This window comes from Perognathus longimembris, chromosome 14, assembly GCF_023159225.1.
Source record: "Perognathus longimembris pacificus isolate PPM17 chromosome 14, ASM2315922v1, whole genome shotgun sequence".
In the NCBI taxonomy this organism is placed as follows: domain Eukaryota; kingdom Metazoa; phylum Chordata; class Mammalia; order Rodentia; family Heteromyidae; genus Perognathus; species Perognathus longimembris.
In genome coordinates this window covers 30,613,036-30,635,237 of record NC_063174.1, presented here as the reverse complement: position 1 = coordinate 30,635,237, position 22,202 = coordinate 30,613,036, and the positions used below count along the sequence as shown (strand labels likewise).

Sequence of the window (22,202 nt, the reverse complement as noted above, 5' to 3'; positions counted from 1 at the left end):
CAGCCAGGTGCCACTGGCTCACACTTAAAATCCTAGTACTAAGAAGGTTGAGATCTGAGGATCGTGGTTTAAAGCCAGCCCAGGCAGGAAAGTCCATGAGATTCTTATCTCTAATTAATCACCTAAAAAGCTAAAAGTTGAGGTATGGCTCAAGTTGGTAAAGCACTAGCCTTGAGCAGAGAAGCTCAGAGACAGCTCCCAAGCCCTGCATTTAAGCCCTAGGATTGGCGCAAAAAAGAAAAATAAAAAAAGGCAATGCAATATTCAATCTTATTTAACATTTTTAGTAAAATAAGATAAATCCTTATCATCTTTCTCTATAGCTTCCTTGAGGTATAACTGTTGTATGATAACATGCACATACTTAGAGTGAACTACTGGATAAATTTGACATATTTACATATGTCTGAAACTATCATTATAATCAAAATAATAATATCATCCCCCAACTTCCTTATTTCTTTGTGCTGCTCTTGCAATCCATCCCTCTTTATTCCAAGACAACCACTGAAGTGCTTCTGGTCACTAATAGGTCCCACCTCACTTCCTGGAATTTTGCAAGAGCGGAATCACAGCTCATATACTCCTTTTCTTGGTGTAAGGAGAGATGTCTTTTTCCACTCATGGTAATTACTTTGCGATTCATCCATGTCCTGTGTGGGTGTGTCTATGCTGTGGATACATGATAATTCCTTTAAGCATTCCTGCCATTCACTGACATTTGAGTTTCTAACTCAGAAACTATATCTCAGGTAAAGCTCCTGCGATCATTCACAGACAAGTCTTAGTTTGAATAGTTTCATCTCTCTTGGTAAGTGCTTCCAGGTATACAAGTCATACAATAAGAATACACTTGAACTTTTAAGAAACTCTCCAACTCATTTCCAACATGACTTTAGCATTTGACATTTTGACATTCCTAAATTGTGTGTCAGAGTTCCATGGCTCCTCTTCCTCATCAAGACTTGTGGTTAGTTTTCTTAATTTTAGCCTCTGCAGTGGGAGCATGCCAATACTAGTTTTTAATTTTCATTTGTATTTCCTTAATAACTAATGATCTAGAGCCTATTACAATGCGCTTTTTGCCATGAAGGGACCTATTCAAATATGTGACCCATATTTAAGTGGGGTATTTTTCTCATTACTATTGGAATGTGTGTGTATATGTGTGTGCGCGCGCGCGTGTGCGTATGCTGGAACAGGGGATTGAACTCAGCCTTTCCCACTTTTGCTCATTCTTTTTGCTCAAGGCTAGCACCTTATCGCTTAAGTCACACCTCCATTTCAGGCTTTTTGGTGGTTAGCTGAAGATAAGAATCTCACAGACTTTCCTGTCCAGGCTGGCTTCAGATCACAATATTCACATCTCAATATCTTGAGTAGCTAGGATTACAGGTGTGAGCCAAAGGCACATGGCAAATTTTTTAACTACAAATTCAATTAGTTTAATAGACTCAAAGCTACTTAAGGAATATGTTCATTTGATTTAAATTGTGCAGTTTACTGACATAAAAACTGCTTATAATATACTCTTATTATCTTTCTGAACACCAGCTTGGTCTACACTAATGCATCCTCTCTCATTCCTAATATTGGGAATTTGTGGCCTGACTTTCCCTTCTCCTTCCTCCCTTGGTCATTCTGCCTTGAAGTTTATAGATTTTATTGTACTTTTTTTTTTTCAAAAACTCAGATTTCTGTTTTGTTGATTTTTTTCCTCTATTGTTTTTCTGTTTTCTACTTCATATAATTTCCTTCTCTCTGCTATGATTCAATTTACTCTTCAATTTACTCTTAAGATGGAACTTAGGACTTTTGTTTGCAGTTTCCCTTTCTAAGTTAAGTATTTAATATGGTGAGTTCTCATTTAAGAAAATGTTTTAGTTGTATTTAACCACTTCTTGTGTTTATGTATATTGCATAAAGTAATATTTATACAGTCAGTAAAGAAAAATCTGAATGTCTATTCCACATCGAGCACCATGCTTATGAAGTAAGGAGACTGGGTCTATGTTTCCCCTAGATAATTAGCTCTTGATTTCCTGATTGTTTCCCTAGATGCTTTGCTTTTCTATTAGGTTTACGTGTCCTCATCTGATTTGCTTTGCTCATGTATAACACTTTTTTTTTAAGAGAAAAAGTACGAGAGAACACTTTTATTTTTTAAAACTTTCTGTATATCACTTTTGTGTTCATTCCACACATCTATGTGGTTTGGGCCTATGTAAGCTTTGTGCTAGCTGCATTGGGGGATGCTAGTCTTTGAGACAGGAATCCACCATAATTAAAAATACACACACACACACACACACACACACACACACACAGTCCTCCGGCTCTCCAATAAAGATACATAATTTGGCCTCTTAAGTGGTGGCTTTTGCTTTTTGTGACTGAGGTTCCTTACAATACTTGTTAGCATGTGCATATTGCATAAATATACCTAACTCCTTCTCCCATCAAGCTTAGCTAAGAATACCAATAAACCTACACTAAGGCCAATGTTGGTGGTTACCTAGTTAATACTTAGGGGGGAAAAAAAGTTTAAGCAAGGAAACATAACAAGTTATTGGTTTAGCCTAAAGATTTAAAAAATCTTCTGATTTACAATAAACCTAAAGAGATCATCTTGTGACCTAGCAAAAATTCAGTTGCTACATTTGGGAAAACTCTGCAATTGTAGTTCCACTGGCAAGAAAACAAATTTATCATGGAATAAGCCCAATTTCTCCACATGTAACTGTCTTAATAAACTACACATGTTAAAGTAATATTGCAAAAGACAAGTATTTCTATAATCCTCAACTTCAAATGTACCTTGTGATCTGTAAAGAATTAAAAATAAGCATTTCATATATTTCCAAGCATTATTTTAAGATTATTTTCTTACTTGGTATGGATGGCTTATGCCTGCCTATAATCCTAGCTACTTAGGAGGCTAAGAGCTGAGGCTCATGATTCGAAGCCAGCCTTGTCAGGAGACTTTTATGTCCAATTACTCTCCAAAAAGCCAGAAGTAAAGCTGTGGCTCAAGTGGTAGTTTTTTTTGCTCAAGGTTGACACTCTAAGAGTGCCCAGGCCGGGAGTTCAAGCCCCAGTACTGGCGTGCATAGACACTCACATACACATACATACACACACACATGATTTTCTTATCAAAAACAACAATATTTGCTCATTCTATCTTCCATTACATCTTCAGTTTCAAATACTCAGGATCTACAAATTAAAACATAAATGAATTACCCTGTCCTACTAAACAATCTTGTTTTCCAAAACACCACCAGTGGGTTATATTAGACACCTAAGTATAATCAGAACAATTTAGATTTGGAAATGTTAAATCACATATAAATCTTTATTGATTCAGTAAATATCAATACAGTAGATCAATAAACAGCTTTATTCATCCCACCTGGTCAGGTAGCCTACTATCAACCTACTCATAAGCTTCTTCAGTATTCATCACTTAGCCTTCACTGAGGCCCTAAACTGAATGTATGAATTCACCTGACGAGCCTGTAAGTCCTGAGGCTGAGGTTCCACAGCCAGAGTCCTACCTGTACTCCTTAAAAGCGGGGAATCTTTAAGTGTTCCCAGGTAGTTCAATTGTTCACTCACACTAAGTAAGGGTGAGAAGGGACAATCTCTCTAGCCAAACATGCTGGTCATGATAGTTAGCTAATCAATATCACCTTATTTAGAATCTAGACTCTCCAGAGCTTCGCCCAATCTAGATCTTATTCAGACACCAATTCAGTAAGTCCATGCACATTCCTACATTCACTTCTTGTTCATATAGGATTATAGTTTATCTAGGATAAACCGTAACTCACAAAGTGTTTTTTAGCCACTCCTTTCTAGTTCACTTCTAAATTCCACAGTTTCAACAAAGATTCACTCCATATAATTGGATGATTAAGGTTAAACAGTCTTGGCAGTCTTTCCCTTCTATTTAAAAGAAAAGCTTAGCTCCACAAGCCGTCTGTGATTTTTCATAACACATGGGAAAATGATCCATTTCCCCAAAGTATGAAATACCTAAATGACTCTTTGTCATTAGCCACCTGACTCCATCATTTTAAGTTAATCTTACAGATTTCTAATACATGTTGAGTTCAAAACGGCCTTCTTCCAAAACTTAAACCATTAGGAAATTCTTCAGAGCCTTCACAGCCTGTGCTCCATTTTGCCAAACCAGATTGGTTCATTATAATTATCATTTCATCTCCAAGAGAGACAGATACCTCCTGCACTACAAAGTGAGAGCACACAGAAACAAAAGCCCTTTGGCCCTGTGCTGAGCGTGCTAGGGATTTTATTTACAGCAGAAATTTTGTCTCACGGGAACTATGGGAAAAGCAGAGGCCAGAGAGAAGTTTCTCGCTGTGACATGTCCATAGCCCAGAAACGCATCAGCAGGTGTGCTGGGGGAGGGGGCACCAACAACCTGGCTGCCTCTTTTCTCAGACCAATAGTGTCCCAAAAGCGGATGCGAGGCTTACCAGCTCATACTGCTTGAAGTTAGTTGCAAAACACAGATAAACCTCAAAAACAGCTACAAAACAAAAACCCTGCCTCAACACTCACAGATCAACCCAGACACTGATCCCTGCCAGTGAAAGCGCCTATACCTCTGGGATGTAATGGGTGTGCATGCTCTAACACGTGTGCCCGTCTGCGCGGCCCAACCAACCTGGATCCATAAACACTATGAATAATACTCGCGAGAATGTGAGGGCTTTCTCCTAGGAAGCGCTCACAACACTTTGTTCAAATCATGTCACTTTCCCACCGCCCCTTCTTGCCTTTTTCTGGGTGTTAACCCGAGGGCCCTGAGTTGGGACGCCCAATCCAACGTTTTTTGGGGGGGGAGGGGAAGAGGAGAAGCGAACCCCCTGGCCCCCTCGGCTCCTGCTCAGCTTCCCGGCTAGGCAAAGCCTGGGTCTACTAAGGGTACCCCATCCAGACTGGCATCTTGGGAGACACACCTGCGCACGCCTGCCGCACACACCCACCGCTGGGCGTCGCCCGGCCTGCGGCCACCTGGGACAGGACAAAGTCTGGAGGGAATTCCCTCCGCTGCGGAGCGAAGGGAACGCGGGAAACCCCGCAAGTTTGGAGAATGCAAGGAGAGAGAAGAGATCTACTGGACCCAGAAGGGAAAGAGAGATCACCGGCTACTCACCCAGCCCTCGAAGGTGTCCGAGGTGCCCGCCGTGCGTAACAGCTCTTGGAACTGCAGGGTGCAGTTGGCCACGAAGTGGTCGTAGCCCAGGGGCGTCTCGTGGAAGACGGCCAGCTCCAGGGAGCCTCCGTCCGTGACGTTGGCGCAGAACTCCTCGTTGTACGTGGGTTTGTTGGTCTTCTGCTTGGTACTCGTCTGGCCCACGCGCACCTGATCCACGCTCACCGTCAGGTAGGGATCCAGCAGCTGGTGTCCCTTCTTGAAGAGCGAGTGGCGCAAGGACCAGCGGGTGGGCTGCAACCCCACGGCCTCGCCGATGCGGACCCTCAAATAGCCATTGAACTTCATGGTGCCGGACGACATGCCGGCGCTGCCGCTGCCCGGGCCCCGGGGGCGCCGCGCGGGTTCGAACTGGAGAGCAGGTGGCCCGGGCTCAGGGCAGCCCTCGTGGCAGGCGTGGGGGCAGCTCCGGGGGGAAGCAGCGCCCGAGTCCCCCTGCACCGGCCATTCCGCCGTCTCCGCGGGACCTTCCCCTCCCCTCCTTCCCTCCGACTCTTCCTCTCGAGGTGGAAAGGAGGGGAGCCGGGCTCCGAGCGCCCCCGAGGGCGAAGGAAGCCCGGTCGGCCCTCTCGACCTCGGCGCGGAGCTCCCCGGGGGCTCGCGTGGGGCTCGCCGCTTCTCCAGGGCCGGGAAGCTCGTCTCTCCGGAGAGCAGGAGCGACCCGTCCGGCTAGCCCCAGCCGCGAGCGTCTCCTCCCCGCCTCCTCCGGCTTCTCCTCCTGCCCCCGCCTCCGCGGGCTCTCGCTCTCCCCCACCCGGTGAACTGCAAACCAGGAAGCCGCTGCCGCCGCCTCCCGGGCTGGATCCTCGCTCCCGCCAGGCACCAAGTTCACCGCAGCCGGTGCGGGATCCTCTGTCTGGAAGACCCTGGGGGCGTGGCACGGACGCAGCCCTGCCGGGTCCGCGGGGACGGGGCTCCCCGATGCGCGCGCTCCAGCCCAAGCGCGCGGCACACTGCCTGCTCCTTGCCTGGACCACCCGGCCTCAAGCCAAAAAAAACAAAAAAAATCAAGGATTTGTAGCCCACGCAGAGCACACACCTGAGGCACGGGAGACAGGGCCGGAAGGCAAAGAGGGTGCGTCAGTCCCCCGGCCCTGACCAGGAGAGAACACTGGCCAGAGGCGGGTGAATGGCGGGAGGTTCCTTTTTCCCTAAGCTTTACAAGGGGTGGCTCAACCCAGGTTCAGCCTGAGCCCAGCCTGTTTGTGGGCCTTTCCTGCAGAAGATAATTACTCAGTTGTTTTGTTTGGGAAATAGGGGCTGTAGTAATGAAGGAAATCCTGTCCTCCGCCTTCCTCGGAGAGGCGTGTCTCCTCGCCTAAAGAGCTGGAAGGGTTGGTTCTTCTGGAGACCAGACAAGGAGCAGATGTAGTAAGTCCTCCAAAGGAGAGGTTCCTGACCCACCCAACCCTGCATGGGAAAGCAGAAAACATTCAGGACCACTCGGTATTGCTGTCAACGTGGGAGGCCATCTGGCCTTCCCACCCGTGGCTCTTGTAGTTTTTTGTCTTTAGGAGAACCATTTGGTCTTCTCCACGCGACTTCATACTACCTCTCTGACGGTCAGCCACGATCAATTTGTCTCCCACAAAGTCCAGGCCATTCTCAAGCCACTGTGTCTTGCCATACTGATTCTCGCGAAGCAACTCCTGTCTGGCCCCCTGTTCCTAATGTCCTAATTGGGACTCTGAGTAGGTCCTCAACCATTTCACACTAGTGAATGGAGGCCTTCCCGGTAATTAACTGCACACTACAGTAAGAAAAACAACTGACAATAGTGAGTATGGTGGGCGAGGGTGAGTGTTAGAAACACAAAAGCTTCCATAAAGAACAGGGCAGGGATTCAGCCTCATGCTAAAAACACTTTAGCTTCAGGCCAGGCTTGTAGAGTATGCTCTCAAACACCCAGACAGCACCTGTCTAGCAGGAGTGCTCCTGGGAAAGTGGTCAAGTCCATTATTTGGGCCCAGTCTGGTACCACCAAGTGCTGGATTCTAGCTTTAGGAACCACTGGAAGATGTGCTGCTGTTGGGCTTTAGCATTGAAAGAAAACTGTCAAAATGATGAACAGAGACATTGCTGCCCCAGGGTTCCAGTAAGAGAAAAACAGACACTCCATCTTCACCCTATTGGATGGAAGTGGGCAGGACAACCAGGGTGCCTGTCCTCCTGGGGATTACAGTCCTACAGGAAGGAAAAACTACAAGTAGAAGAGGACACATGTGGCAGGTACAGCAAAGGAAAAGTCTGAGGTGCCAGGAACCTGTGGAATATGGACAGGTGATCAGGGTAGTGTTGTGAAGAAGTGAAGTGGAAGAACCAGATTGGAGTACCTCAGAGAAAAGATGGTTCCACCTGATCGGAAGCAAAGCGAACTCTGTGGCTTGGAGACAAGAAAGGTGAGGGTGGAGCCAGGCAGTGATAGCTCAGGCCTGCAATCCTAGCCACTCAGGGGGTTGAGATCTGAAGATCACAGTTCAAAGCCAGTTCAGGCAAGAAAGTCCTGAAACTCTTATCTCCAATTAACCTCCAAAGCCAGAAATGGAGTTGTGGTCCAGGTGGTAGAATGCTAGCCTTGAGTGACAAAACTAAGGAACAGTGCCCAAGCCCTGAGTTCAAGTCCCACTGGCAAGAACAACAAAAAAGCAAGGTAAGTGGATAGAATCAGCCTAAAAGATAGGTACACTGACCTCATTAAGAATTCATGGAGGGGCTGGGAATATGGCCTAGTGGCAAGAGTGCTTGCCTCGTATACTTGAGGCCCTGGGTTCGATTCCTCAGCACCACATATACAGAAAATGGCCAGAAGTGGCGCTGTGGCTCAAGTGGCAGAGTGCTAGCCTTGAGCAAAAAGAAGCCAGGGACAGTGCTCAGGCACTGAGTTCACAGCCCAGGACTGGCCAAAAAAAAAAAAAAATTCATGGAAATTGTCTTGGTCATTATTTATGGACAACTAGAAGCCCCACAAGGCAGTTAAACTCAGCCAGGACAGGAGGAGATATGTGTTTTAAGATCTTTCTGGAACGGTGCAGTGGATGGATGAAAAGGAAATAATCATGAATCTGGCAAAACCAGTGAGGAGATTCTTACCAAAGCTTAAAGGTGAGAAGAGAAGATGATGACTGGGACTTAGGTGATGGTTGATGGAGATGAAGATAAATAGATGAATTTGAGACATGTTTGGGAGGTGGAATGGACAGGTCTTGAGTATGGACTGAAGGGAAGGCAAATAAGGAGGAGAAAGGAACTATCAAGAATGACTTGCAGAATGTGGTTTAGAGCTGTTATGTGCATTGGGGAGCCATTTGGAAGTTAAGAAACACTGCAGGGGAAAAAGATTTGTGGGAGGAGATGAAGAGTTCAATTTGAAACTTGTCAGGTTTGATGTATGTTTGCTACATTTAAGTAGAAATTGAAACAAGGCAATTGGCTAAGGTGGTTGTGACACTCAAAGGGGGTAGTCTTGGCTAGAGACATAGGTGTAGGAGCAAAGGTAGGTAGATAGGTAGGTAGGTAGACAGATAGACCAGTAGGCTAGAAGACAGACAAACAGACAGAGATAGACAGACAGAAATAGAAACTAGACTATTGGATGAAATTCTGTTGTAGGCAAAGATAGAAAGATATTGTAGCATGAGGAAAAAAAATGAACCAGGACAGAAGCTCCAACATTTATCAGTGGAGGAGAAACAGGAAAGGGAATAGAGAAACAGCATCCAGGAAGGAAGGAGGAAAATCAAGAGGATATGGTGTCTAGGCAGTGAGAAAATGTGTTTTAGCAGGAAAGAATTCCCAACTTGTTGAGGGCCATGAAATTAAGTCAATCATGGATGAAAGCCCAGCCAGATATATTGGTAATGAACCAGCCCTTGGTCCTCTTTGAGCCATTTCTGTAGAGGATTGTAGGTGAAGAACATTCAGAATAGGCTTCTTTTTGCTCAAGGCTAGCACTCTACCTCTTGAGCCACAGTGCCACTTCTGGCCGTTTTCTATATATGTGGTGCTGGGGAATTGAGCCCAGGACTTCATGTATACGAAGCAAGCACTCTTGCCACTAGGACATATTCCCAGCCCCAGGAGAATCATTTTGAGCATGTGAGTTGGAGACTCAGCACAAAAGAGGAGAAAGAAACGAGGCACTGGTGGCACACATTTGTAATCCTAGTTACTCAGGAGGCTGAGATCTGAGGATCACCATTCAAAGCCAGCCAAGGCAGGAAAGGCCATGAGATTGTTATCTCAATCAACCACCAGAAAACTGGAAGTGGTGCTCTCAAAGTGGTAGAGCCTTAAGCTGAAGAGTTCAGGGACAGTGCCCAGGCCAGAGTTCAGCCCCATGACCAAAAAAAAAGGGGGGGCGGGGAGAAAAGGGAGGCAGGAGGAGAAAGAGGAAAGAGGATGAAGAGAAAGGAGGAAAAGGAGAAAGAAGGAAAAAGAGGAGGAAGGAAGAGAAAGGAGGAGAAGAAAGGAGGAAGAAGGAAGAGGAAGGGGGGAAGAAAAAAGCAGGAGGAAGGAGAAGAAATAATCATATAATCATAGTAATAGTAATTTTTATTATGATGAACAGATAGAAGAGAAGGAGGCAGAGGAGGAGGAAGAGGAGGAAGCATTTCTGTTTATGTCACTCAGCACAATGTCCAAAATTGCCTATCTGAAGTCACACATTGAAGTGAGAAATTGAATCCTAAAAGGCTACAGGCAAAAGCTGTGGCCAAGTTGTCAAGCTATTTTCTAGCATTTTTAGTCTCACAATTTTTTTTCTCCTCCTTGCCCTCCCATCACTTGCAAGTTTTGTTTTACTTCTGTGCCTCCATCCTCATTTTCTCTTCCCACACCTGGCTGTCGCCAGGCAGCCAGTAGAGTTACTCAGCAGACCGTCCCAGGTTCCCAGCTTCAGAGCACCAGTTCCCTGTAGGAAAGGCTTGTCTGTCACTACAAACTTCACCTATGTAAAAACTTTTATCCAGAGCTAAGACATTGAAGGCAGGCAGGAGAACAAGAAATCCCACCGGATTGTCCAGGAGCTTGTGGGTACCACAACAGAGTAATAATTGTAAGGCAGCCATGTCTATAGTGAATATAGGAATTTTAAATTTTCACCATTACTGCTTTTTGATCTAGTCATAATATAATGTTGGGCTCTCTACATACAATTCTTTTTTTTTTTTTTTTTTTTTTTGGCCAGTCCTGGGCCTTGGACTCAGGGCCTGAGCACTGTCCCTGGCTTCTTCCCGCTCAAGGCTAGCACTCTGCCACTTGAGCCACAGCGCCGCTTCTGGCCATTTTCTGTATATGTGGTGCTGGGGAATCGAACCTAGGGCCTCGTGTATCTGAGGCAGGCACTCTTGCCACTAGGCTATATCCCCAGCCCTACATACAATTCTTTTTTTTTGGCCAGTCCTGGGCCTTGGACTCAGGGCCTGAGCACTGTCCCTGGCTTCTTCCCGCTCAAGGCTAGCACTCTGCCACTTGAGCCACAGCGCCGCTTCTGGCCGTTTTCTGTATATGTGGTGCTGGGGAATCGAACCTAGGGCCTCGTGTATCCGAGGCAGGCACTCTTGCCACTAGGCTATATCCCCAGCCCCCTACATACAATTCTTGATACATCATCTAAATGCTTTTTGATTGATGGGTTGCTTGGCTAACTGAATCACTGCCATTCTGATTTCTTAAGGTACATTTCACCCAATACTCACTCCACTTTAAAACAGCATTAGAGAGAATGATGGCAGGGGTGACATTGATCAAGATGCAATGTACTTAAAAACTGACTTATTGAATTGAAACTCCTTTGTACAACTACTTAAAAATAATAATAAAAAAATTTTAGCCAGGTATTGTTGGCTCATGCCCATAATTCTGAATACTCAGGAGGTTGAGATCTAAAGATCGCAGTTCAAAGCTAGCCCAGGCAGCAAAGTCCATGAGGCTCTTATCCCCAATTAACCATCAAAAAGCCAAAAGTAGAGCAATGGCTCAAGTGTTAGAGCCCTAGCATTGAGCCTAAAAGCTCACAGACAGTGCCTAGGCCTTGAGTTCAATCCCCAGGACTGGCAAGAAAAAAAATCTATATATAATTTTTAACAGCCAAAACAACAATACTCAATCACATTTGAAAACTGAAATAAAAATATAAACATGTAATCATATACAATGATGCTAATCAAAATGAACTCTAAGAAATGGAAACAAGAGGTTTTTAAATTTTTTATTTTTATTTTTTGTGGTTCTTTTCTGTTTTCCTGTTTTTGTTGCTGGTTTTTTTATTTCTGTACCTTTTGTCTTGTATGTAAGTTTATCTGATTTGAGGAGAGGAAGGGGAATCACAGAAATGGTAGGATAAATTCAGCAGTGATACACACTAGACATTATGTTGGGGGGAGAACTGGAAGAAAACAAGGGAGGGGGAGTCACTGCTCAAAAATGTACTCATTACGTGAGTTATGTAACTGTAACCCCTCAGTACATAACCTTTACAATAAATTTTTGAAAAGAAATATAAATATGCTATAATGTACTACACATACATACACACACTCACCAAATAATAAAGACTGGCATGCAGAACAGGTAAGTGAAGACTGTTCTTGGAGTGCTATGTCTACAAGCAAATAATAAATGAACTTATCTTAAAGGTCCTGAGCCTAAACTAAGTCACACAGATGATTTGCTCATTGCCAGGCACCTGGTGCATTTTGGCCATTATAGTGGGTGCCATGGGGTATAATTTATCAATCAGCCACCAAAACTGTAAGAAGGCACCAGGCAGTGTGCATTCATCCTCACAAATATTATTAGTATCTCTGTTTCACAGTAAAAAAAAATGGTCAAAATGATTCTGGGAATTGCATACTTGCTTAACAAACACGAGGTCCTAAATTTAAGCCTCATTAGGGAAAGAAAAAGAAAGAAAGAAAGAAAGACAGGGAGGGAGAGAGGGAGGGAGGAAGAAAAAGGGAAAGAGAAAGAGGAAGCATGAATGGAGGGAGGGACGAAAAAGGAGAAAGGAAAGATAAAAGAAGAGAGGAGGGAAAGAGGAAGTAATGTAGGAGGGAGTGTAGGAGGGAAGAAAAGGAGAAGAGAAAGAAAGAAAGAAAAGGAAAGGAAAGAAGGAAGGAAGAGGGAAGAAGCCAGAGGGGAAAAGAGTGAAGGGAGAGAGGGAGGGAAGAAAAAAAGGAAGGAAAGAGGAAAAAGAGAAAGGGCAGGAGGGAGAGAGGAAAAGAAGGGAGGAGGGAAGGAAAGTTTGTTATATAATTCACATCTCATGGTTTTCATATAGCTAAGCTGAGTTCAGGCACAATTATTGGTTGGAAATCATTGCCTTGTGCTGTGTCCTTGCAGAAGGTGGAGATTCTCAGCAAGCAGCAGACAGTGGTAGGTAAGGCAGGATCATGGCTATGCTGTTCTATATCCAATTGTAACTATACCAAGGTACATGGAAATAAGAGGCTTCCATGTCCTACTTTATAGGTAGTCCAAAAAGAACAACAAATGTTCAAGTTTCATAGAAACAATAACATTTCTCAGAAGCAAAGAACAGTTCTAGTCTATATGTATATTCCAGTCTACTCTAGGATCCATGCATTAGGGAGACTAAGTTAAATAAAAAGACCCACACTAGAGGCATGATTGGCAAGCACCTGAACTTCACAGCACTTACGATGACTTGCAGCCTAAGGCAGGGAAATGCGATCAGGGCCACTGTGAGGGCTGCAGTTAGCCATAGGCCTGACACCCCAGTCACCTGGGGTACCAGAGGGATAAACAGCTTGTGGTGGTAGAGGAAATAAGGCAAAGAAGTCGGAAGGGAAGAAGCCTCAAAGGGCAGACAGACCTGATGGAGGAATATAGCTTCCCGCCCTTCCTCAGGCATCGTTGAAGTCAGGGCCTTAAATTATTATTTGCCTCAAAGCCCACTTAAGTAAGACTGATGCCAGGGATTGATATTGGAACAGAAGAGCCAGCATAAAAGTAATACTTCCATAAAAAGCAATCAAATTGGAAACACTCTGTACTGACAATTGCCTGGAGATCAAGAGCAATGGCACCATAAACATTCTGTTTCCTCACAGGAAAATCCAGTGAGGTTAAATATTTATGTGCCCACAAGAACAAACACAAGTCTCTCCCAATAAGGTTGTTGTTTTTTTTTTTTAACATAACTCAACCAACAGAATATACCCATATTTGTTTTTTTTGGCCAGTCCTGGGCCTTGGACTCAGGGCCTAAGCACTGTCCCTGGCTTCCTTTTGCTCAAGGCTAACACTCTGCCACTTGAGCCACAGTGCCACTTCTGGCCGTTTTCTGTATATGTGGTGCTGGGGAATCGAACCCAGGGCCTCATGTATACGAGGCAAGCTCTCTTGCCACTAGGCCATATCCCCAGCCCCAGAATATACCCATATTAAAACACCACCATTTGAAATCTTTTACATTACCTAAATGTCTTTCTAATAATCACTGTAGAGCTTTGGGAAACCTTGCAACCATTCTAAGAAATACATTTATAAAAGTTGATTATTTAAGAAGCATAATTTAAGAAGCATATTTTATATACAATAAAGAGGAGACAATAAAAATAGCGTCAAAGAGCCAACTATGTCTCTATTCACTTCTGTAATACCAACTTGAAGTTAAAGCAAAGTAATAAACTCTTCTTAAAATAGTTTAAAAGGTCTATATGTCTGAATGCAGAACTTGTTATGACTCTTCATGTTAGCATTTTTCTTGGCATTAAAAACAAAAAGTATTACTGAGTTGGGTGCTGTAGGCTCACTCCTGTAATCCTAGCTACTCAGGAGACTGAGATCTGAGGATCAGAGTTCAAAGCCAGCCCAGGCAGAAAATAAGACTCATCTCCAATTAAACACACACACACACACACACACACACGCACACACACAGTGCAGCACACAAAAAAGAATTACTGAAAGAAGCAAGCGAATATGCTTTAGAATAGTAATCATTTGAGTTAAACCTATTATTAATATATAGACAATGGTCAGGTTCTATTAGCTCTTCTCATTCTATCCTGGTCCATTTAACAGGCCAAGTGGTCATTAACTACAAGTATCCACCAAGTTACTAGATAGTATGTCTGGTGTAAGAGAACTGTAAAAGGAAAATGTCCATTTGCTCTTCTAGCATCTGCCTCTTCACCCTTTCCTGGGTTTTCTCAATGCCTTGTTGGTATTTTTAGTTCACTCAGTGACCATTCAATTACCAATTCTATTCTGTTCATTGGGAATCATACTTGGACCTTTTCAAGGTCTTCTGGAATTACGTGAGATCATTTGTAAGAAACTCAACACTCTTTTAGTCTCTGAACCAAGTAGTTTTGTAGTGATAATACTTAATATTCAAAGTGGTTCTCATTAATTCAAGTGATCTTATTATCAATATTATATAGGTGTCCCTAGATATATTTTTTTATAAGTATGCAACAAGAGAAAGCCTTATTTATTTGTTTGGTTGTTTTGTTTTTTGCCAGTCCTGGGGCTTGAACTTAGGGCCTGAGCACTGTCCCTGGCTTCTTTTTGCTCAAGGCTAGCACTGTACCACTTGAGCCACAGTGCCACTTCCAGCTTTTTCTATATATGTGGTGCTGAGGAATAGAACCCAGGACTTCATGTGCACGAGGAAGCACTCTACCACTAGGCCATATTTCCAGCCCCAAGAATGCCTTATTTAAAGTTGAATTTTTTAGCAGGATGTAGCTGTTACTACTTACACCAGTAGCCATTATAGATTTTTTTCATTATGTATTGTTAGCGGGGGGGGGGGGGGGGAACAGGTATCAAGCTAGGTGCTGTTGACTCATATCTAAAATCCTAACCACTCAGGAGACTGAGTTCTGAGAATCAGGGTTGGGTGCCAGTTCAGTGAGACAAATCTGAGATACTCTTATGTCAAATGAACTAGCAAAAAACTGGAAGTGGAGGCATGGCATATGTGGCAAAGTGCCAGCCTTGAAAGACAAAGTTAATGGACAACACACAGCCCTGAGTTCAAGCCCCAGTATCTGCACCGCCCCCCCCCCAAAAAAAAGCACACTATCAAATGGTATATAACTCATTGGAATCCTATGTTGCATGACATGTGTACACATATGTTCTGTAGGTGTGTAAATTTCAAAGGACATAGCCCCAAATGTGAGCAGTGTTTGTCACAGGACATCAGGGACTCTCAGAAACAGGCTACATCTATCCAAATCCTATCCTTGCTCTTGCTAACTGCACAATTCAAGTCCTGACCTCCTGAATGGAGCCTTACTTTTTTATCTATTACACAACTTATTTTATCCAAAGCACATGGAAGAATGGGTAAACTGCTTTGTGTGTGCTATGTTATTAGTGGCTTTTCCTTCTTTTCTTTTATCTGCAGATTGTGACTTTTCTAGAATGAAGCTTTTCTGTAGTGAGAGTATATTCAACCTTCTTGAGCTCATTTCAAAATTGTTTCAATTGTACCCCACATCACAATAAGATTGTGAAAATTTCAAAATGTAATCATTTCCTATATCATCTTTCTGGTGAAACTTGAATATTTCCTTGGTGTTTGTGCAACTGAAAACATAGTTTTACCTGTGTCCCCAAAGAGTTTATGGTTCATAATAAGACAGCCTAAGAGATCTTGGTTCTTGAAATCCCAGTAAATGTTAAAAAAAAAATTCACATCAACCCCTTCTCTTATAGAAGAACAAAAGTTTAACTTTCTATAAAACTCATTAAGTCATCATACTACATTAACCCCATCCCCACCCATATCTTCTATACCTTCTTTTATAACCTTGAGTTTGCTTTGAATACAGAAAGTTACAATTGTTTATTCTAAACACTGAAAGAGTGAAGCAGGAATAACCAGATACTGTTTATTTTCAATACTAATGTCTTTAGGCTGGGGTATATATAGTTCAGTAATCCAACACTTTATTTTCTTTCTTTCTTTCTTTCTTTCTTTCTCTCATTCTTTCATTCTTTTTTGAAGATTTTACTGATTTATTTATTTTTGCCAGTCCTAGGGCTTGAACTCAGGGCCTGGGTCTTTTTGCTCAAGGTTAGCACTCTACCACTTGAGCCACAGTGCCAGTTCCAGCCTTTTCTGATTATGTGGTGTGGAGGAATCAAACCCAGGGCTTCATGCATGCTAGGCAAGCACCCGACCACTAAGCCATATTCCCAGCCCCTAGGCTTCATTCTTTTTTTTTTTTTTTCTTTTTGGCCAGTCCTGGGGCTTGGACTCAGGGCCTAAGCACTGTCCCTGGCTTCTTTTTTTGCTCAAGGCTAGCACTCTGCCACTTGAGCCACAGCGCCACTTCTGGCCATTTTCTGTATGTGTGGTGCTGGGGAATTGAACCCAGGGCTTCATGTATAGGAGGCAAGCACTCTTGCCACTAGGCAATATCCCCAGCCCAATCCAACACTTTCTTAGCAAGTAAGAGGCCTTGATTTAATCCCCAACACTGCAAAAAAGAAAACAAACAAACTTAATGAAATCTCATTATACAGTGGACATAATGTTAGCTCTGGAAGCTAGTACTGATATCAGGACAGTTGAGACTTTCTGACAATGTCCTTTGGGGTGGCAAGGGGAGAGAATTGACATTTTTGGCAATGTTTACAAACCTGTATGATTATTCTGAACTCAAGTTTAAGAATCCCAGGCACAGGAGACAGGTAGTAGCATTCCAAGACTTGGGTTTTCATCTTCCAAAATGGTTAGTTGAGTTTGGTATTGAATGAAAAGAGAAACTGAACTCCAAGCACATTGCAAAGGCAAACAGCCCAATGTAAATGTTTCTAATTTTGCCTCACAGTGCTGTTCATGCTCTTTCCACCCTCCTTCCACCCCTGTTGTGTGCCCTGGGTAAGGAAGAGGTGACCACAGACCCATGGTCATGAAGAGACCCTTCAAGTCACAGGGAGAACTCTGTGTGTGTGTGTGTGTGTGTGTGTGTGTGTGTGCGCGCGCGCGCGCATGCGCGCGCGCGCACTCGCCGGACTGGCATGAACTCAGGGCCTACGCACAGTCCCTGAGCTTCTTTGCTCACAGCTAGCACTCTACTGCTTGAGCCACAGCTCCACTTCCAGCCATTTGGTAGTTTATTAGAGAAAGAGTCTCAGAGACTTTCCTGCTTGAGCTGGCTATGAACCACAATCCTCAGATCTCATCCTTCTGAGTAGCTAGGGGTACAGGCATGAGCCACAGTGCTTATTCTCTTAATACAAACACAACTAAAATTTAGTTAAAAAAAAAAAAGAGAATAGAGAGAAATAGAGAAGACTCATGAAGAAAGGGAGAAGCTTAGGGACAAAATGGGCATGGAAGTGCAAAAACCTTGAAGAGAAACTTAGATGAAACCTTGGCTTGATACAGGAGAAAGGAAGCCAACAAAGGAATTTCACACATTTCCCCGAGTAACTCTTTTTATTTTGTTCTTGAGTCTGAACAACTGAAATCAGGAAACACCTGGCTTGTTAACATTAGTTAGGAAATGACTTTAAAAACTTGGACTGGCTTTGAGATGACTGTTGGCAGGCGGTGATATCACTGCAGCATCTATGTTTCTATGTTAATGCACAAGCCATTTCTCTTAGATTTAGTCCATTTTTGTAATATCAATTGGAGATTCAGTTCATTATATTTATTTTCTTTGTTTTAAAATTTTTGGCAATTTGTTTTTTGTTCCCATTTAAAATTACCTGAGGATTTTCATTACTCTGAGTAAATACATGAAATTAGCATTTTAAATAGGAGACAAAAAAATTCAGTATTGTATTAAGAAGAATGGTCCTGGCTCTGATGGTTCAGGCCTGTCATCCTAACTACTCAGGAGACTAAGATGTAAAGATTGTGGTTTGAAGCCAGCCCAGGCAGGAAAGACTGTAGACTCCAGTTAGCCACCAAAAAGCTGAATTTTTTAAAAGCCATCAAAAAAGCTGAAAATGGAACAGTGGCTTGAGTGGTAGAGCACTAACCTTGAGCACAAAAGCTCAGGGACAGCATCCAGGCCCTGAGTTCAAGCCACAGGACCAGCATTTAAAAAAAAAAAAAAAAAAGAAGAAGAAGAAGAAAGAAAGAAGACAGACTAGAGCTGTCTAGAACAAAGCTTATGTGGCGCAGGAATCAGAAGTCCGGCATTTGCCAAGTTATTTATTGCCCATTCCCTGGGTCTTCAGAATGCGGAGCAGAGCACTCCAGAGCAAGCTCTAGTTCAAGTAAACGACTCACTCAGCAGGCCTTATCACTGATTGATTAATATAAACACTGTAATCATTTATTACTGCTTTGATATACTTTCTTAAACAATAAAATAAAGTACATAAGTTATGGTGCAGTCAGTGAACTAGATCAGCTTTCTTAGAAAGAGTGCCAGGCGAGTTTGCTTCGGGAGTCTTCCTGTGATTGGGTCAGTTAAATTATAAATGGTGGCAAAAGTTATTTTTGTTGCTTTGAAAAGTTTTGTGCCACTGGACTAAGTTTTTGTAGATTATTTTGTCTTCTAGTTTTACTGTAGCTAGCTTTGAAATCAGAAGCATACTAGAATTTGTTCTACCCAAATTTTATGTTAAACTCTGGACAAATGAGTGTTTGATAAACACTGTAATGTTTTATAGGTGTAGTTTATGTTAATTGCTAATCATCATAATAATCATTAGAATGTATAAACAGTAATTGTAATAACTTAAGTGAACTGCACTAAAGTGGTGTGTGTGTGTGTGTGTGTGTGTGTGTGTGTGTGTGTGTGCTGGAGACTGAACCTTGGACCTCATACATGCTAGGCAAGTACTCTAACACAGAGCTACACCTCAACACCATAATGAAAATTAGGGTCAGACTACTAATACATAGCAATCATTCAGAACAGTGAGCAAAAGTAGTCTTTATATTCAGTGTACATTATGTAAAAAATGAACTATGTAACTTGAGGATAGGGACAAGAGGGGAAAATGGAGAACAAAGGAAGAAGTGACATTGATCAAGAAGTACGGTACTCATACTTGACTTATAAAATTGTAACATCTTTATATAACTACATAATAATAAAAATAATAATATAAAGAACAGTGGCCTGATACAGAAGTGAAAGAAAGATCTTTCAGGCTAGGGGTGTAGCTCAGTGGTAAAGCATGTGCTCAAATTTTGAGTATGTACTATACTAAAACATAAACAAGATGCCTCCGCCTTCCACTTCCACTCACACTGAGCAGTTGGCACTAGATTTGCCCTCCCACTGAAAACAACTAGAAGGGAGGAAACTGATTGCAGGCATCTAAGGAGAAGCTGGCAGGACTGTGATCCTTGAGAGAAAGGAAGCACAGAGTGATGGTCACATCCTCATCAGCTTTCTGCCTGGGAGCATGAACGGGAAAAGGAAGTAAGTCAAAATGTATGGAAGTCTTGTAGATCTGCAGAAATACAGATAAGTTAGAGTGCCCATCATCCCTGTAGCTTAAAAGGGAGGATCCCAGAAAGGAAGGGGTTCTACGGAATAAGAGGACTTACGAAGGCTTTCAAGTCTGCCTTACAGACACACGCAGTCTTCGTGAGGCCTAGTAGAGAAGGGCTGCTGTGAGCTAGACAGCTGAAAATACCCCAATACTAGCCTAGCCAAAGAAAAAGACCTTACTGTCCTTACAATGCATTCAATGCAAACTCCATAGAGACTACCGCTCAGAAGTATCACACCCCAGAAAGGCCACAACTCAGGACCAACAATGCTGAAATGGAACTGTCCTACCAAACAATAAAACAAAGCCTACAGGAGGACTTGTCAGTAATTGAATAAACCTTCAAAGAAGAAAACCCAAGCCAGTTTCCAAGCTACTCAGGAGGCTGAGATATGAGGATCCTAGTTCAAAGCCACCCCAGGCAAAAAAGTTCATGAGACTCTTTCCTCCAATCAACTACCAAAAAGCTAAAAGTGGAGCTGTGGCTCACCTGGTAGAATGCTAGCCTTGAGTAAAAAGTTCAGGGACAGTGCCTAGGCCCTAAGTTCAAGCTCCAGGACTGGTGCACACACACACGTGCGCACACACATACACACACACACACACACAGATAATGCAGTCTTACTCTTTCCCAATAATACTCATCAATATGTTTTAAAATATTAGATATTGGAGAAGGTGTTGCATATTTATAATCCCAGTTACTTTAGAGGCTAAGAGGATTACTTGATTCCAGGAGTTCATCAAAATTATGTTGGGCAACACAGTGACAACAGGGTCTCAAAGAGTGAGACAGACAGACAGGATATATGAAAGAGCAGAAAATTGTGAGTCATAGCTCAATAAAGAAATAGTCAAGGGCTGGGAATATGGCCTAGTGGCAAGAGTGCTTGCCTCGTATACATGAAGCCCTGGGTTCGATTCCCCAGCACCACATGTACAGAAAATGGCCAGAAGTAGCGCTGTGGCTCAAGTGGCAGAGTGCTAGCCTTGAGCAAAAAGAAGCCAGAGACAGCGCTCAGGCCCTGAGTCCAAGCCCAGGACTGGCATAGTCAAGAGAAGAAGCAAGTGGACACAAACGGATCTCAGCTTGTGGAAAAGAACATGGAATGAGGCTTACTTGTCTCAAGGAAGAAGTGTCATGGAGCCAGGTTCCCATGGCTCATGCCTGTAATCCTAGCTACCTGGGAGGCTGAGCTCTAAGGATCATGATTCAATGCCATCTTGGGCAGTGATGTCCATGAGACTCTTATCTCCAATTAACTGCCCCCCCCCAAAAGCCAGAAGTGGAGCTGTGACTCAAGTGATAGAGTGCTAACCTTGAGCATGAAAGCTCAGAGATGGAGCTCATGCTTTGAGTTCAAGCCCTAGGACTGGCACACACACACACACACACACACGCACACACGCGTGCACACGCGCACACACACATACACACCAGTGTCATGGGGATGAGAGAGAAAGGCCAAGGGGAGTAAATTTACTGAAGGGTTTTAGGACAGGGACGTTGTGGCAATAGGCAGGGGAGGAGGAGGCTATGGAATTAAGCTTGCCTTTTCCTCACAGATGCCTACATGCTCAAGGAGGGCTGGGTGGCAGGTCTGGGTACATAGCTGCCAGTCTCCTCAGAATAATGAAATGATGCATCTCAGAATCACACAGTGAGAGGTCACAAACTGGTCAGACTGCTGGGACCAAACCCTGGCTCCGCCTCATTGCCAGTCAAGGGACTAGACCTCTCCGTGCCTCTATTTTCTCATCTGTAAAACAGGAGTGACCATTAATAAAACCTGTCTCAAAGTATGATTTTTGAGTATTCAAGGTACTGATGCAGGTCAAAGGTTTACAACAGTGCCTGACACATAGTAGGTGCTCAAGAAATCTCATACAATTACTGTAGAGCTAATAGAGTTCATTACTCTGAAGGAATGGAATACCTAGAGTTTTCAGAAGAGGCAAACAGGAGTCAAGACACAAAAACGTTCCTTGCTTATATCTGAAACTCTAACTGCCTCATTCATCTACTACAGGACCACTGAGCCCCTCCAGCGATACCATGAGTAATCTTTACCAAGTAAATATTTGAGATTTTTTTTTTTTTGGCCAGTCCTGGGCCTTGGACTCAGGGCCTGAGCACTGTCCCTGGCTTCTTCCCGCTCAAGGCTAGCACTCTGCCACTTGAGCCACAGAGCCGCTTCTGGCCGTTTTCTGTATATGTGGTGCTGGGGAATCGAACCTAGGGCCTCGTGTATCCGAGGCAGGCACTCTTGCCACTAGGCTATATCCTCAGCCCATATTTGAGATTTTTAACCCTCAAACTTTTAAGGAGAGAAATTCTAAAGCATGATAATGGGAGATACCAATTGTGAAAGACAAAACAAGAATTAACTTGCCCCTTGTCCCCTTCAATTGAGTAAAAACCTTATTCTGCCATAACAACAATTTTTATGTGTGGTCCTCAGAGACTGGAAATTCTGTTCCTTCTACCTTCTACAAAGACACT

At 43.3% G+C, this 22,202-nt stretch overlaps 1 protein-coding gene and 1 long non-coding RNA gene across 3 annotated transcripts in view; both read right to left on the bottom strand.

The window, feature by feature from the left end:
* Positions 1-5,567, bottom strand: part of Prkch (protein kinase C eta) — a 235,609-nt gene extending 230,042 nt beyond the window's left edge. For both annotated transcript variants that reach the window (XM_048362542.1, XM_048362543.1), the window contains exon 1: positions 5,189-5,567. In XM_048362542.1, the coding sequence (XP_048218499.1) occupies positions 5,189-5,551 (363 nt within the window). In that variant the 5' untranslated portion in view covers positions 5,552-5,567. The remainder of the gene's footprint in view (positions 1-5,188) is intronic.
* Positions 1,545-2,244, bottom strand: LOC125363372. The gene is made up of 2 exons (XR_007213218.1): positions 2,202-2,244; positions 1,545-2,120 (listed from the first exon to the last, which is right to left on the bottom strand). It is a non-coding gene; the product is annotated as an uncharacterized LOC125363372 (long non-coding RNA).
* Positions 5,568-22,202: the final 16,635 nt, after the last annotated feature.